The sequence below is a fragment of the Kwoniella dendrophila genome, chromosome 10 (genome assembly GCF_036810415.1).
Source record: "Kwoniella dendrophila CBS 6074 chromosome 10, complete sequence".
Lineage (NCBI taxonomy): Eukaryota > Fungi > Basidiomycota > Tremellomycetes > Tremellales > Cryptococcaceae > Kwoniella > Kwoniella dendrophila.
Window position 1 is genome coordinate 1,046,432 of NC_089485.1, and position 16,668 is coordinate 1,063,099.

The window sequence follows — 16,668 nt, forward strand, 5'->3', positions numbered from 1 at the left end:
GATGAGAAAGAATTAGATGATTATTGAAAGGTTGTCGAAGCTTCAGCTTCATAAGCTGGGATTGGTGGACTGCTGAGGAGTTGTTAAAATCGGACAACAGCGATAATCAGGTCCTGATTAGCCTATCAAAGCCTAATGAAGATCGTTAGCTGCCTTTTCTTAAGCCTAGACTCAATGTACAGGGCTTGGATCTTGGCGAAGTGCTTAGTGAAATATCGCTTTGCCTCTGCCAGCCGCCCAAACTGCTAGAAACAAGTTGTATGCAAGAAAAGTGGAAGACGGAGGACAAGTTAGGGGGGAGGGGAGGTGGCAAGGGAGAGAGATCTTGTATTATTCAGAATTATTATCATCAGAAACGCAAATGCGGTTGCTCGTGAAATTCGATACTATCACACAGATATGTTTAGTTCTACCTTTGCTTATATAGTGCAATCGAGTATCCTGTAGATGGAACTGCTTGATGATAAATGCATTGAATGATCTCCGTTTCCCTCTGCGCACATATGTTATAAACGTTTTGATAGCAAGTTATATGGGTATCAAACTCCCGCGAAGACCCGTCATCCTATATAAGCTTGATTGTCCTTCACATTTATTTCAGTCTTGCAACCTAAAACACTACACCTACTTTCTAATTTACTAATTTCGAATTTTTTTATATTGCGCCATGATTAACTAAGCCGACATGAAATGATCAATCATCAAACTACAAGGATGAAGTGGAAATCACGACTCACCTCATTGAATACTAAAGTACAAATTGTATGTGGTGTTATTCTCAAGAAATGAGCAGTTGTACCTGGAAGCAAAAAAAAAATTGGTTCGTTATTAGCTTTCTGGTAGTCTTTCTTGATTTGGGAAAAATAGTTTTATTACAATCAAGTCGAATACTCAATTCACCTTTATACCATCCAGCAATACCTTCAGCTTTGAATGTTTTCCATAAACAATCTATAGGTGAATTGTATAATGCTCCTCTAACTTTACCTGTTATAGGGTCTTTTATCGTATTTTCTGTTCCAGGTAATAAAGTATATCAGCAAGTGAACTTTCATATATCGTTGAAAGTACGTAGTCACATCTCTTAAACTCACGATTATACATTCTTGTCAATGCCTAGACGAAACCGGACAGAACACCAATATTAGCACAATCCGAATACATACACTCGTGACATGCTGTTCTCTAGCTGAAGTAGCACAGTTATGAGATTAGAAATCTTTGACTTACGGTATCAGCAGGTCTAGGAGAAATTGATGCAAACATCAGCTGCTAGTAACATAAACCGGTTTCAGTGAAACATTCAAAAGAAACTTACTGCATCATTAAACAAACACAGACACCCGATAGAGAACTAGCCATGAAGAAAGTCCAGAAAGAATCATCTTTCATACCCCATTTAGTCAAATAGTGTTTTCCTAAATTATATGATGGTAATTGTACTGAAGATCCCTACGAAATTGCCAAATGTGATTTGTCGTCAGTCAATGTTACGAAGCTTGTTTCAAATATGCTTATCATTTTAGATGATCAGATATCCCATCACTCACCATAGCAGTTCTTAAGATAGCAGTATTTATACCTCTCCATAAACCTAAAATACCATCTGATCTAACGATAGTACTCAAAGCATCATAAGTACCTTTATAATAATGTTGAGCACCGACAGGTAAAGCAGGTGAGAAAGCTTGGATTCGTGCTTTTACCAAGAAAAGAGGGGAACCAAGTGCAGCTATTGAAATCACAATCACCTATCAATACATGTACTGTTCAACCATATCGCGAGGAACTTTGATTGCTACTCTGATTACTCACCTCCTATACATCCAGTCGCTGCTCCTGCTACTATAGCTGTTGACACTACCCCTTCTGTTGGATTTCTCCCTATAGCCTTATTCAGAGACCGCCTTACAGGCTCATAAAACCCTAATCTAGATCCATTGAGTAAGATCTACAGGCATGAGGTTGCAAGTATCAGCTGCTTGCTTAATATCTGTAGATTCTGGTGAGCAGCAAGGAGATAGCGTTTCATAACTCACTTGATACCCATACTATGCAAATTCAAATATAGACATACTGTCAGTAAACGGATTTTTCCACTGTGGCTTTCAAGATCTGAACTTACAGCTGGTACTAAACCTCTTTGTAAACCTCTGATACCTTCATGTCTCCAAGTTTTTACAAACACATCAAATACATTATTATATACCCTTGGTGCACCTGGATTATGACGTTGTAATTCTCCCTGTAATTGTAATCTTGTTTTCATGGTTTCAGGTATATTAGCTATAAAACGTACCAAAACCGTTAATAAATCAACTTCAATATAGTGAATGCAAACCCAGAGATATAGCTCAGAAATTGGTTGACTTACAAATAGTAACAGCACCACATCCTGCTAAACCACCACATAAGAAACTTTCCAACAATGTTAAAGGTGCTTGAACAGGTTTAGCTGGTGTAGGTACACTGACCGGAGCAGCTTTCGAAGGTGTCGCTAAAGCAGCCTGTGGAGATGAGCTAGACATATTGTTGAGTGACAGATGGAAGCTGAGGAAGTGATGAAAAGTTACTGAGATTTTCAGGAATTGAGACTACCACGAGTGATGAATTTTGTGATTCCTTTTAGTTGACCAGAGGAGCGAGACGGCTTTTTTACTTGTACTACGTTATCTCTCTGTTTATGTACAGTAAGGCTTGACGAGGTCAACGGGAAGACGAAGTTCAATGCTATATGTCTATATCTGTAGGCTATCAGATCTATTGCATGCTAACTGACATATATGGTCTTTGGACTACCATGTCACCAGTACGCCGAATCACCAGATCAATTTATCACGAAATGTTCAATTACGTAATAAAAAATGGTTGATCGGAATTTGTTTACCGGTAACTTATGCTGGATGACGATGAGAGAAGAGGACCAGAGAAGAGGACCAGATAACTTGGACAAGCACCAGTATCAGCGAGCGATTCCCAACCTGATATGATACAGTACTCCTATACGTGGCTATCACAGCTTGTTGGGCAAGTCGTGTGTCGCAAACTTTTATTGATATTTAAGAAGATGGACAGAGAGACCGGGATGGCAATGTAGTTTGAAGCTCGCTTTACATTATAAGCAGTAACGATCTCCTCTATGTATTGGTCTACCTGTTGTGTCTGGGTAATATGCTATGATATCCGTGTGTAGGATCTGCTACGACTTCCAAAATAAGGCAAGTGTAACCCTAACTTTATGTCAATTAGTTTCAGCAACTGTAATCATGATCTTTCCAGCTTTCAATTGTACCAACTGAGTTGTTGATCCCAATCAGACGACCTGACCACCAACTTTTTTGGTGTATACGTTGCATACTACAATAACAACCATGGTCTCTCGTTCCAGAATTGATCTTTTATTATATCTTCATATACTATAACCAATTCTCCATCGATTCCTTCATAAGGTTTCACCTTCTTTGGCTTTTTTATGGGTTTCTGCTCATCGTTGGCCAGCTGGGCATTCGGCTGATCAAGCGAAGAATCGTGATCCGCTATTATGTCGGCTGTTGTCGCAAGACGTTGCGTTACCGGTGGTGTTGGACTCAGTGGGTCTACTGTGGACATGGGTAAAGGTTGTCGAACACATATACTACCTTTTCTATACATAGCAGGAAGATTGTTATAATTTATATTATATTTTGAGAATAACAATTCGTTTTTGTCCTTTGAGTCGGTTCCCTATATTAGATTTCAGATAAAGATATACAGATCAAATCAATATTTCGGCATCTTCAATGTTGATTTGGGAAGGAGAAACTCACCTGTAACGTTTTATTAGCTTCAGTAGTTGTCTGTCCACCTTGTACTAAAGCCCAAAAAGCAGTATTATACAGATTATTGATATGAGCTGATGTTTGAGGAAAAGACAGAATAATCAATGTATGCCATCGAAAAACATAGGAAAACGAGGTTGAGGCAAACAGAGTGATCTGGCTTACTATCAGCTTGTCTCCAGGCAAAATAATCTCTCACTTCCTTTTCAGTTGGATATATGACAGCTCTACTATCAAAACTTGGGGGATACTGCAAGGGAGTATTTGGGAGATATACAGACCAGTGGAATACGTATGCTGAAGTGAATAGCGATACAATTGATGAGGTGATTTTGCTATGATGAGAACAACACGTTAGCCTTGTGACTTAGAATACATGACGAAGTTTGGTCGTTACAAATCGTAATCAGATAGAACTGGATCCGTTTTTGAAAGACGGAAGAGACCGATTGAGTTGACAGACATACCTTCTACGCCTATTATACAGTTTCGTATTCCTCCTTAACAAGAAACTTATAATCCATAAATGTGAATCAGCTCAACTCCCTCTACAACAAACGATAGCTCAACTTATGATGACAATCCCTATCACACAAGTTAGGTTTGACTTACTTACCTGTATTCATCACTCTCGCCAAAAGCCAATATTACATCTTTGTATTCATTCATAACTGTTTTAGCTGCTAAATCCATTAGATCCAATGCCCTTTTATCATTTGGTTTCCGAAACTGATGTGCGTCAGAAAATCTAGATAATTGTAGTAGTAAGTATAAGTCACACACCTTTACAAGGAAAGATAGCCATTCGTATGTTAATAGTTCAGAGAGCTATTATGAAATGGGATTCTTACTTGTGAAAACCTCTACCGTCTATTCTGACAACAATGAAAGTACCAGGTATCAAAGGATCAGGTAATTCGTAATTCCTAACGTATTCGAATCGTGATTTTGCCATTTTGCACTGATGATTCTAGCCAAGTTTTGAATTAATAAGAAGAGCTCGCCTCCTAGTCACATTGACTAATGGTGATGAGATTATGATACTATCGTGGTCCGAATCAACGCAGTTGCGAAGGCATTTAGCAATACCTCGATTTACGGGTAGAATTGCATTGCGACCGTAACTTAACGAATTCAACTTTTTGCCAACATTGGTTTTCCGGTTAAATGCTATTTTCCCACGATGGTTTCCAGGTTGCTCGCATCGAACTCAATGAGGTTAAGTCTAGTCCTTAATTACGCATCTGTAATTTCAACTATCGCATTTTCAGAAACTTATTTGGTCTTATAGTCGTAAGGATCATGCATTAAACCTATCATCACCTATAAACAAAAGGCTCTCCCATCACAGAAAACGCGTCTCGGAAAGAAGCAGCGATAAGCCCAAGGAAGGTAGATGCAGGGGAATAATCGAATCAAATATTTCATACACATCGAAGGTTTGCGAGGTCCAAAGCAGAATATGATATATGTCTAGTACATCAGGTATATCGCTTTTACTAATATTAGTGAGTTGAAGTAAAGAGTAAAGGACATAAGATATATATATATATATTGAAGTATATACAAGAAACAACGGAACTTATCAACGTGATCAGGAATCATAATAATCCAAATCTATATCAACCAAGCCATGATATAAAACGAAATTTAAGCAGTAGCAGACACTACTGGAGCAGCAGGTGCTGTACTGGAAGATTTAGGCTACGTGTTTAGAAATATCATAAGCATTGTATCGAAACACGCGCAAACATCGACTCACCTCTTCTTCGAGCTTTAATGGTTCAGTAGAAACAGGCTTTTCGAGTTTAGGGGCTTCGTCAGAAACAGGAGCGGTACCAGTGACTGCGGCGTCAGCAACTGGAGCCAATTCTTCCTTGCTTTTCTCTTCTTTTGGTGAAGCAGAACCGTGGTTCTTTTTGGGTTTAAGGATGAAATCGGTAATTCGAGCGGAAAGACGTCGGTGAGCTTTAAGATTTGGCTTGGAGACCTAAAAAGAAGTTGAGTTAGCTGTCTGTCATAGCATCTGAAATGACGCTTCCCATACCTCTTCTTTGGTCTCTTTAGCTGGTTCGGCAATAGCCGGGGCAGCGGCTTCGACGGGCTTCTCGGTGGAAGTGCCAGCGGCAACGGCAGGAGCCTCACTGTGAAGAAGTCAGCTGACAAGTTACAGAGCTCAGTATTGTATCTGACTTACGTTTCTCTAGGTGCTTCCGCAATGGGCTCAGAGGCGATTGGAGCAGCTTCTACTGCTGGAGCAGGAGTTTCTCCGGCAACAGGGGCTGGTGCGATTTCAGCAACAGGGGCTGGAGCAGCTTCCGAAGATTCAGCAGAAGGAGCGGTAGTGGCTTCAATTGGAGCAGCTTCGGTAACGGGATCGGCTTTCTCAGTCTATGAATATAAATCAGTCTTGTCAATTATATAACGGATCGGACGCTGACTTACCTTAGGAGTCTTCTTCTTTTCCTTTTTGGGGGATTTTTCTTTGTTACCGAAAAGTTTGGCGAAGAAACCTTTACCTTCTGCTTTGGTTTTCTCGACCTTTTCCTATGTATCATGATTAGCCGAAGTGTATAAGATGGATCGAAGCCGCCGTCTTCAACTCACTTTGACAGCAGCCTTCTTCTCCTCTTTCTTCTCTTCTTTGGTTTCAACAGGTTTAGCAGCTTCTTCGGTAGTAGCAGGAGCTTCGGCGGTTTCGTTTGGTTTATCAGCTTGAGTACCATCAACGGTGGTGGCAGGTTCAGCTTCAGTGTGAGCGGTACCAGCTTCAGCGTGAGTTACAGTAGGTTGTTTGTTGACCTAAATGATAGGGCCATAGAATGAGATCAGCCATGGATTTTCGGATGACCAGTATGACAACGCGACTCACGTCATCTTTGAGAGGCTCGACAAATGATGTAGCAGCAACTTCCTCAACGGGAGCAGCTTCTGGTTGAAGGGTTTCTTTAACCTCTTGAGGAGAAGGAACAGCTTCAGCGGCGACAGGAACCTGTTCAGGTTCAGCCACAGTTTCCATTATAGGTCCAGGTTCAGGTTCAACGACAGGTTCGACAGCGGGTTGTTCGGGTTCAATGACAACAAGGGGAGGTTCGGGTTGAGATTCGGGTTCAGGTGTAATTTCAGGTTCGACAACAGTTTCAACAAGTTCAGGTTGGATTTGCGGTTCAGGTTCAGATTCATGTGTGGTTGGAAGGGGATCAATCGAGGGTTCCGGTAGGAGTTCAGGTGTAGGTTCGGTGACAGTTTCAGTTTGTTCAGGTGCAGGTTTTGTTGATGAAGAAGCCATACCAGCAAGGTTGGTGTGAGTAATGGAGGAGATCAAATCGAGAAGAGCCATGTTGCAGTATTTATAATAGAGGGTACGTGCGGTGTTACAAAGGAACGTGCGGGTGAAGTGGGGTTTTTGACGAGTTTTTGGAGATAAATTGTAAAGACAGTAGGAAAACACTTGGTCAGCTGAGAGCTTGAATTATAAATTGGTTTATGGGAATATTATAAACGAGAGGAGAAGCAAGAAAACGGATTTGTACAACAGTTGTAAAGTAAGCAGGTCGATGGAGTATTTGGATCAGAATTGAAGGACAAAGGAAGGTATCATTCAACTTTGGAATGATAACATATGGGGAGGGGCTTGAATCGCTTGTCATCCTCGTTCTCCATGATATACAAACACGGTGATTTACCCCTAATTGAATTGGAGACTATAGGAACGTGAAAAGTGAGAGTTGACCGGAAAGATATGGTACAAACGTGTCGGTGGCGAGACAAAGCCGTTTGAATGTACCATCTAGCATGTGAAAGATAAGGACTATTTCCGAAGCTGGTCGAAATCGATACACCACAATAGAACCGATACTTTAAATCCAGCCAAGTTCCATACCTGGCAGAAAAGGCTGTTAAAGTGGGAAAGAGATTAAATCAGAACGGAACTCACTTGTTTGTTTTCTTCGGTAGACATGTTGATTGATTTTGGTTGGATTACGACTTAATATGGTTAGATAAGGGGACTTTGATAATGAATGTGAACAAGGGAGTATATAAATATAGATTGATATCACTTATTGAATAATCTATAAGATGAATCGTATTATTAAAAAGATCACTGTAATGATTGAAATAAAAAGAAGAAAAAGAAAAAATGAGATAGATGATGAAGAGATAGAAAAGGAGAAGGAGGTAGACTGCATGTGGGTATATATGTAAGGTAGTACGCTATACGCTTTGATACTCTCATTCCTTTGCATTGGTCTTTTTTTTTTTTCTCTTCACTCAACTTTTTCGCATATTGGGTGGCGGATATGGTTGATTTACTTGGCAAACTATGCATATTGGATGTAAGGGGTACAGTCTGAACGTTAGGAGATCAATGCATAAAATAACTTATTGTTACTATCCTTTGGCATTTGATCTAAAACCTTTGGACAACCTATTTTTATACCTAAACCGGATTGATCTTTTTTAGCTTTTTCAGCAATGCATACTTCCTATCCTCTTTGCATCTGACATTTGGTGAACAGGTCTTGTTATATTGGGCGAATAATTTGCATCAATGCAAATATTCTTTCTATCGTGTGAATCCTAAAAAGACTGGTTCATTTTGTCATTTGTTTATCTGTTGATCTTTTGTTTAGGTGGCAAAGCGACATTTCCGAAACGGAACGCGATTAGTCTATTTGTCTATTTTTGACTAATTCTTTACGCAATTCATGTGCCTTAGATAACAAGAGATCAATGCGTTCAAGTTTCAGATTTTATTCAAAGGAATAATAGGAGAGGAAACTAGAGTCTCCTCTGAGAATTTACAATACGAGTAGAAAATCTGTCAGTTAAGTGTTAAACCCTGAATCTATTGATCAACTACGCTCAAGGAATATTCATGGAACGCATTGGACTTCAGCTTCTTATTGTTCTTTCTTCTATATATTACTTATACATAAGCGAACAAAGTTGCATGTATATGGTGATATGAAACGCGGCGTTACATGGTGCGCACGTCTGCATATCCTACAAGCTTTTACAGAACTCATAGCTAAAGATACCTTAGTTTGGGTAGTCATGGTAACGATTTTGCCTGAAGATTGAGCCACTTTGACTGTGAAGGAAGCGTCAAAAATTGGAGAGTTGTACCAATCGGGTGGCAGCTCCACTAACGGTTAATGACTATGCATATCATCGCATATCTCCTCGTTAATATTAATACGTGTTGAAAATTTGGATTCAAATTCACTTCGCGTTTTTCGATTGATGCAACAGATATATCACAAAAATGACGATGTTATGCCCACTGGGTCCATTTGACATGAGAGAACTGCATAGACGAATGTACTACCATAGATAGAGAGTATCATAAAGCATTAAGGCCATATGAGATACGATGTACACTGTGCAATGAGCTGAACGTTCGACGGCTAGTCTCAACCTTCTGCTATGCGGTTCATCATTTGGACGATCGCTCTTCTCCGATACAGTCAAGTTTAGAGAACAGGATAGATCAAGTACGATTCTGAACACGGGTTCAGTCTATGCTGTTCCCGAATCCTGTTCTCTTAGGCAGAAGTGTTTCCAGAAAAAGCATAGACAGAATCGATAGGTCCAACCTTCTTTACTCTATGCGGTTCTCAAAAATTCATAAATCGAGTCGAAATGCCTCTGCAATCTTCTTGTTTCTGCAGCTGTCGCAATTCAAGTTAAACACACATATTCAGATAGTTATCAACTTCTACATATTACTCGGCATCCAGCTTTACATAATCGGCAAAAAGACGTCTTCGCTATGAAAATAACGACATACACGATACCCTTTTTTACAATAGCAACTTGTTTGTCCTACATCGAGATTTATCCTTTCGAATACATGTATTGCTTTCAAAGCTCTAGTAATTATCATCATCCGATTCATCATCTATAATCTCCTGTGACATCTGTATTGGAGCGTTGTTCGGTACAGGCGCACGTTGAGCAGGCTCGGTCTTGACTCCATTCTTCGATTCTTCTTTGAATATCACATTATCCGGATTACGCAGATGATCAACCAGAATTTTGTTCATCCTATGACAAGAGAAATACAATTCAGCTTTACTTTATGCTACGAGGGAATGAGAGGACTGTCGTTCACTCACGTGAACATATGTAGCCTATCCGTATGAAAGACCTTCTTCAACTTATCGTCACACAGTATATATCTCTTATCGCTTTGATCTTGGTATCCATGATCCTTCACATAAGCCCATATCTGTTTGACCACTTGCGGACGGGATAATCTAGGCGCGGATACTAAATCTGCTAGGGCATCACTGGAAGATAGTCAGAACCGTACGTCAGCCTTATGTCAACTCAAGCGCAATCTCGTGTACAATAGTGGATTGCTTTTCAGGCAAGTAGACGACTCACCTCAATATCATTTCCCTATTAAACGGGTTATTCGGATTTGGATCAACCTTTCTCTTCTTCTTGACTTCTCCACCTTCTTCATCACTACCTGCATCAGCTCGACTTATCCTTTTCTTCACAGGTTTTTTCTTTTTCTTGGCCGGTGTCGATGTCGCATTGGCTCTTCTGGGTCTTGACGAGCTTGCTTGATCGTCGAATTCAGATTGCAATCTACGAGCCATTTGTGCATCCGACTCATCCTCATCCTCTCTGATCGCTATAGATGGTTTGACCTCCCTTTTCACATTTACAGAGTAGTGTAGTGGTTGAGGTTGTGATGATCCAGGTTCAGCTTTAGGTTGCAATGCCACATCAGGAGAAGAAGGTGGGGAAGGTGGTACAGCTGACGTCAATTGATCATATATCGTACCTATCTGTATGTCGAAAGCGATTTATCAGATTTACCAGCTTTTCAACTTGTCGAACATCATCCCGTTATAACCTAAACTTACCTCTTCATCGATCATTTCCCTTGCAGCTTTGATCGTCGCAGCATCTTCACCTTGAGCGACAAGCTGCTTCCGGATTCCCTTTGCAGAGCTGTAAAATAAACGAAATGTTTGTTAGCAAGTCATGCATACGAATATTGGGAATTGCAAGAGTTGATGAGAGTTTGATTAACCGGCGCAAGGCGAGTTATAACTGATAAACGATGATCGTGTCCATCTGATTGATAGAACAGCGAAATAAGGTTACTCACACAGTAGATAGATCACTGCCTTCAAGTAATCCTCGTATTCTAGGCAGCAAGCTCTGAACATACTGATAAAGCGGAACCATGTTAGCTCTTCTACCTTCACCAAGATATTTCACGTTGTGGCAACCGGAAGCTAATAACGTACTTGACTTGTCATTTCGATATATGGACTACTCCCCGATACGATACGTGATTGCTACACTTCACTGATATAGTACCCAGCAGGTTGTTTCTCTTGAAATCTGAAGTATAAATCAAAACTATTATCGGTTGTCAAGCGATTAATGAGCAGGAATTGATGTTAACAATGTTTATCTCGTTGAGCGTATGCTTTTTACCGAATACAGATCAGAACATTACGCCCGAAAGTGGAAATCCGTTGATTCATCTTCCAGTTAGTAGCTCGGCGATCACCGCCCGCTTCTTTAATTTGCATCTTAGCCTCCGTAACACGTGATTTTTAAGGTTGATGATAGAAAGCTGACATGAATCAATGTTGGTATGTGTAAACATGACAAAAAGACAATACAGCCGCATGCATTTATGGTTCCACATATATATAACAACATCGCTCTTGGTCGAGAGAGGCTGTTTGTTTCTACTCTACTTGAATTATCTCTTCGAGACATACCGCTGAAAATCTAGCAGATCCAGCTCGCCATGCCACCAAGAAAAGCAAGTGGGTCGCGTCAAAAGGCTGTAGCCAACGCGTTACCTATTCCAACTTCTTATCCAGGGTTGGTAGATGCAAAAGGAATGGAAGAAGCACAATGGCAAGGATGTAAAGAATTATTAGAAAATGTGTACAAAGCCAAAGATGGGAAGTGAGTCGCGCGTAATTATATATATACATGAAGAGTGAAACAACAATGATGGTGATACTGATACAATCATGGTTTTTAGCCGGAAGATGAGTGATATATTTCGCGAGTTACCCGATAAAGACGATTACGAAGATTACTATCAAGCTATACCAGAGCCAGAATGTCTGGATAATATCTCTGTAAGTGGATCTTCACCGTCTACTCTACTAATGAAGCCTAGGTTCTCAGCTAATTCATTTACTTACAGACGCAATTGGGAAATCAAACCTATGCTAATCCGGAAGCCTTTTTCAAGCAGCTACATCTGGTCTTTCTCAACGCAAAACACTGTCAGTGACTCCTTCTTTTATTAAGGCGATCTTTGCTGATTTTGTTCCTCCAATCATTGCAGATAACGAAGAAGAATCCCTCCTGTGGGCTGATGCTAAACGTCTAGAGGTGTGTTATCTGCACAGCTTTTTCCGTCTTTCGCTGCTGAGATAGCTGATATACGTCAAACATCAGGACCAGATACACAACGACTGGAAATCACGCGCTGAAGCTCACATTTTCAGTAACACCGACCCCTATCATAGTAGTCCAATAAAGCCAAGTCGCAAGAAGCGAGGCAACTCATCTATTCCCAGTAAATCAGCTACACCTCTTCCTGAGCCAAAATCAAGTTCAATTGTAGAAGCTAAACCTGCAACTCCTGCCGCTGAATTACCAACCATACCAGAAACCACTATGGTAGCACCTTCACCTACTCCTATACCTAGACCAGCACCTTCTCCTCGCACGACGGTAACGATACCTAATCCAGTCATCAGAAATCATCCGCAACCTACCATAACGCCTGCATCACCCACACCGTCTGATCTAGGCCGTTCGGCTCAAGCGGAGAAGGATAGAAGTATTGTAGCTGCTTTAGATAGAAGACTCCCCAAATGGTCAGGTCCTCAATACGTCTTACCTGGACCGCCGTCCATCGCAGGTATACAAGGAAGTGGATGGTTTGGTGAAGGTGCACCAGATTACGATAGAAGTACAGGCGGTCCAGCTATGTGGCCTCATCGTATACGGGCCGTTATAGATGCTATAGTAGGATACAGAGATCAAAAGTGAGTAAAGTTTATCGACGATCCCCTCGTTCCTTTGCTGACTTACAATTAGTGGTCAACGATTTGCGGAAGTACTTGAATTACTACCCGCTACCGCTGATATACACTACCTCTCATTCCACGTGAGTTGAATCCTATTTACGCTAAAATTTAGCAACTGACAGTAGTGTAGTCGCCAATATCGCTTGTTGCTATTCAAGGTATAGCAAATGCTTCTCGTTATGACACTCTCCGCTCATTCGACATGGATATGACAAAATTGTTCGAGAAAGCTAGAAGGTATTACCATGAAGGTTCATCGGAATACGGCAAAGTACTTGTACTTCAGCGACTATATAACGCTCTTACTGCTGTTTACCCCATGCCATTACCAGGATCTGGAATACCAGCACCTTCCTCGACATTATTCGCTTCACTTCCTGCTGGACCCGGGAATGCTAGGTCTATGCATGAAACAGCTCAAGACCTGAAAGCAGGAGCTTCAGAAGATCAAGTTGGTTTTGGTATCACTACTTTCAGAGTAGGAACAAAAGACAGACAATTCACTGAAGAAGCGAGACATAAAGGCCAATCATTCCGAATGGGTGATTACGTTCATCTGATCAATCCAGATGACGCTACAAGACCCATCATCGGTCAGATCTTCAAGAGCTTCGTTCCAACGAAAGGTTATAGGACCCATCATGTCACGGTTTGCTGGTACTTCAGACCTGAACAAGTGAGTGGAACAACTATTTGCAAATCTGTTGTTTGTAAAGCTGATGGTATTTGCAGACCGTTCATACTCCCGAAAAGATGTTCTACGAGAGGGAAGTGTTCAAGACCGGTCATTTTTGCGACCATCCTGTAGAAGATATACTCGAAAAGATCTCGGTACAATTCTACGTGAAATACATCCGAGGGCGACCTAGACCAGGAGAATACTACCCAGGCTGGCCAAGTTGTGAGTCAATGGCTTTACACCTTTCTCTGACGATCTGTATAATTGAATCCTTCCGCTTACGCATCATATCCAGACGTATGTCATTCTCGGTTCAACGATAGGGAACACCTTATGGTCCGAATCAAGAATTGGAATAGTTGTATACCTGATGTAAGTGAAACATCTGTCTGACAAAGCTGACTTTTCGTAGGAATTGCGTCAATCGGAATTCATGTCAGTCACCCCATACGATCGGAATATTGAGATAGCAATGGTCAAGTCACCTTTCTTACGTGGCGTTCAAGGCCCAGGATTCTTCGGTGAACCTAAAAAGCTCTTAGCGGGAGATATGGAGGATGACGATGATGAGGACAAATATGTAGAGAAAGAAAAACCCCGAAGGAAAGAAAGGAATAAAAGAGATGTACAACCTACTTCAGCAGTCAACACTCCTGCGAAATATTCCCCTATTCCAACTTATACACCGGCTCCTGCACCTATCCCCACTCCCACTCATGTCCCTGCATCCTTGCCTACACCTGTGCCAGGACCATCCAGACCAGTACATGCACCAATAGCAACTCCAACTCCTCAACTCCAATCTCAACCTCAACCACAAACTACACACCGGCCACCGCCTCTAGCGTCCCAACCTTCGCTCGCGGGACCTCCTTACCTCTTCCCAAATAGAACTGTTTCAGCGGTGATGGGCGGAGCACAAGTAATGGATCAAACGGCTGTCAGGGAACAATTATCTCAAGATACCGGTAAGTCTTATGATCTTAATCTCTAATTCAAACCGTGACGTTCCAGGACTGAATTCCTACCTTTCAGCTCGATTATTCGAACGAGATGCACGAGGTCATGTACTTTGGTTCTCCGGTCCTCCTTTAGCTCCAGGGACGATCCCTATACCAACACAGCAACCACATTCTTTGGAATATCTGACATATATAACAAAGAGGAAAAAGGGTGAAAATGCTTCTCCCCAGAAAAGAGCTAGACGGTCAAAGGAAGAGGAAGTTGAGCCGAAATCGGACGCAGAAACATTACAGAACGGTAAAGATGATTATTGGTGGGCTGAAGGACAAACGCCGGAACAAATCGCAGCTAGTATCAAATCTCTGATAGAATCTTTGTAATTCCTAACATGTTACCATCGTCTAAGTATCCTTGTGAACAATTCATACAGGTAATTCAGGTGCATATAAAGACTTGAAATGGAACCGAATGTTTACTGCCAAGAATACAGAGATGCCAAAGATAACCACATAGCCACGTGGGAATGGGAGCGTTGTTTCAAGTTTGGGCTCTACGTCATATCGTCATAGAGTGATAATTTGTTTTGCCACCTTGTCTTTCACTGTTTATTGTGATTTTCATAGGTCGTGTTTCAGCAAATTCAATTCAACTTTTTGGGTTCTTAACCATCAAAGATAAGTGTTCTTAACATTACTTCGATTTAGATAGATATAAATATCAAGTGGCCTTCGAAGTCCGTAGACCTACAAAATAACCCAATAACCTATCACTTACACTGTGACGGATTCACCCAAGAGATCAAAGCAGAAAGCACATCACCATGTCTGCCTTAGCGTCCAAAGCTGTAACTGTGCGTAGGTTTGCTCTCAGCTTGTACACGCATCGTTAAAGACAATTGGAGGTCGAACCAGCTCTCTACTTATATACATCTCGGCTCCAGCTGGATGGAAAATGTTTTATTGGCTAATCTCGCATGTTTATTCACCCACACAGAAAATCTTGAAAGACAGAGTGTCTACACAAGCTCCTCCTGATCCTCATATAGAGATCATAGTGGATGCCAAAGGAAAGACCAAGAAGGTAGTTGTAAGTGATAGTGTTACTATGTTAGCCATAATAAGCAGGTGTCATGTAATATACAGCTAATGAGGCTCGCTGTCGATAGCGACCATTGCCTGAAGGTTTATCAAAGCGAGATAAGAAAGCGTTAAAGAAGATTCGAAGAAGAGCCCACTATTTAGATAAGGGTATGAATTTATGTGGATTTAGAGTAGGATGGACATTTTTTATCGGTGAGTCTTGGATAAGTTTCTTTTGGAAAAGAACTTGTGTTCTGTAATCTAGCTAACCCCAATTCATCTTTGTCAGGTATCATACCGGGTCTTGGTGATGTAGTAGACGCAGGATTGAATTATTGCCTTGTCGTTCGGCCATCTAGAAAACTTGATATACCTGATAGTTTGTTGAGTAAAATGTTGGTGAACAACGCGATATCTGCAGGCTTAGGGTGCGTATCTTTGGCATTATATACGGTGCAACCTTTGTCAAGTACTGATACTAGCATGTCATCGCACATTTTAGATTCATCCCTATTGCAGGTGATATTTTCCTCGCAGCCTGGAAAGCCAATTCGCGAAATGCTCATTTGTAAGCTTTTTCACCTATATGACAGGGGGAACCAAGCTAACAATGACTTGGCCCTGCTTAATATTTCAATCGGAACCAGGCTGGAAGAGTTTCTGAAAATTCGAGGACAAGAACTTCTCGCTGCTCAAGGTCAAGGTCCAAGTGGGATACATCCAGATGAAGCTGCTGCAGTTGGACTTTCACCTGATGTTCTTAGACAGTTATTCGCGCCTGGTTCAGGTATGAGCGCTCACGAAGATGCAGAAACTGGACAAGGGAGAAAGGCGAACACGAAACCTGTTAGAGCATAGATCAGAGAAACATAGTCGGATAGGTCAAGCAGATAGAGTTTCATTCCTGTAGTTAAGAACAAGCAGAACGTAGAGGAGATTTGAAGATTTTTTGTTGTATATATTATTACCGGATTTATGTTTTTTTTTTTCCTTTTTTATCTAATAGTGAAGCTATACACGTAATATACATTATT

At 41.1% G+C, this 16,668-nt stretch overlaps 6 protein-coding genes across 6 annotated transcripts; 2 read left to right on the forward strand and 4 right to left on the reverse strand.

Annotated features, from left to right (window-relative positions):
• Positions 1–639: 639 nt before the first annotated feature.
• On the reverse strand, positions 640–2,528 carry L201_007337 (uncharacterized protein; the record flags this gene model as incomplete). Its single annotated transcript, XM_066223045.1, has 11 exons — positions 640–675; positions 738–799; positions 901–1,014; positions 1,095–1,116; positions 1,231–1,243; positions 1,319–1,452; positions 1,551–1,732; positions 1,816–1,951; positions 2,040–2,051; positions 2,126–2,286; positions 2,375–2,528. The coding sequence occupies 11 exons, from the start codon at positions 2,526–2,528 to the stop codon at positions 640–642; spliced, it is 1,026 nt and encodes a 341-aa protein (XP_066079142.1).
• An 829-nt stretch (positions 2,529–3,357) lies between these two features.
• L201_007338 (uncharacterized protein) lies at positions 3,358–4,773 on the reverse strand (the record flags this gene model as incomplete). Its single annotated transcript, XM_066223046.1, has 6 exons — positions 3,358–3,723; positions 3,807–3,892; positions 3,984–4,153; positions 4,286–4,330; positions 4,435–4,566; positions 4,670–4,773. The coding sequence occupies 6 exons, from the start codon at positions 4,771–4,773 to the stop codon at positions 3,358–3,360; spliced, it is 903 nt and encodes a 300-aa protein (XP_066079143.1).
• A 695-nt stretch (positions 4,774–5,468) lies between these two features.
• Positions 5,469–7,158, reverse strand: L201_007339 (uncharacterized protein; the record flags this gene model as incomplete). Its single annotated transcript, XM_066223047.1, has 7 exons — positions 5,469–5,522; positions 5,581–5,808; positions 5,866–5,962; positions 6,016–6,209; positions 6,264–6,365; positions 6,426–6,620; positions 6,691–7,158. The coding sequence occupies 7 exons, from the start codon at positions 7,156–7,158 to the stop codon at positions 5,469–5,471; spliced, it is 1,338 nt and encodes a 445-aa protein (XP_066079144.1).
• A 2,536-nt stretch (positions 7,159–9,694) lies between these two features.
• On the reverse strand, positions 9,695–11,030 carry L201_007340 (uncharacterized protein; the record flags this gene model as incomplete). The annotated part of the gene is made up of 5 exons (XM_066223048.1): positions 9,695–9,869; positions 9,941–10,114; positions 10,212–10,624; positions 10,703–10,790; positions 10,951–11,030. The coding sequence occupies 5 exons, from the start codon at positions 11,028–11,030 to the stop codon at positions 9,695–9,697; spliced, it is 930 nt and encodes a 309-aa protein (XP_066079145.1).
• Positions 11,031–11,607: 577 nt separating this feature from the next.
• On the forward strand, positions 11,608–14,935 carry L201_007341 (uncharacterized protein; the record flags this gene model as incomplete). Its single annotated transcript, XM_066223049.1, has 11 exons — positions 11,608–11,771; positions 11,851–11,950; positions 12,019–12,100; positions 12,163–12,209; positions 12,276–12,871; positions 12,924–12,993; positions 13,044–13,589; positions 13,646–13,814; positions 13,888–13,964; positions 14,074–14,560; positions 14,628–14,935. 11 exons carry the CDS (start codon positions 11,608–11,610, stop codon positions 14,933–14,935), a joined length of 2,646 nt encoding a protein of 881 aa, XP_066079146.1.
• Positions 14,936–15,375: 440 nt separating this feature from the next.
• On the forward strand, positions 15,376–16,492 carry L201_007342 (uncharacterized protein; the record flags this gene model as incomplete). Its single annotated transcript, XM_066223050.1, has 6 exons — positions 15,376–15,405; positions 15,549–15,641; positions 15,721–15,847; positions 15,924–16,062; positions 16,137–16,202; positions 16,282–16,492. 6 exons carry the CDS (start codon positions 15,376–15,378, stop codon positions 16,490–16,492), a joined length of 666 nt encoding a protein of 221 aa, XP_066079147.1.
• Between the last annotated feature and the right edge of the window lie 176 nt (positions 16,493–16,668).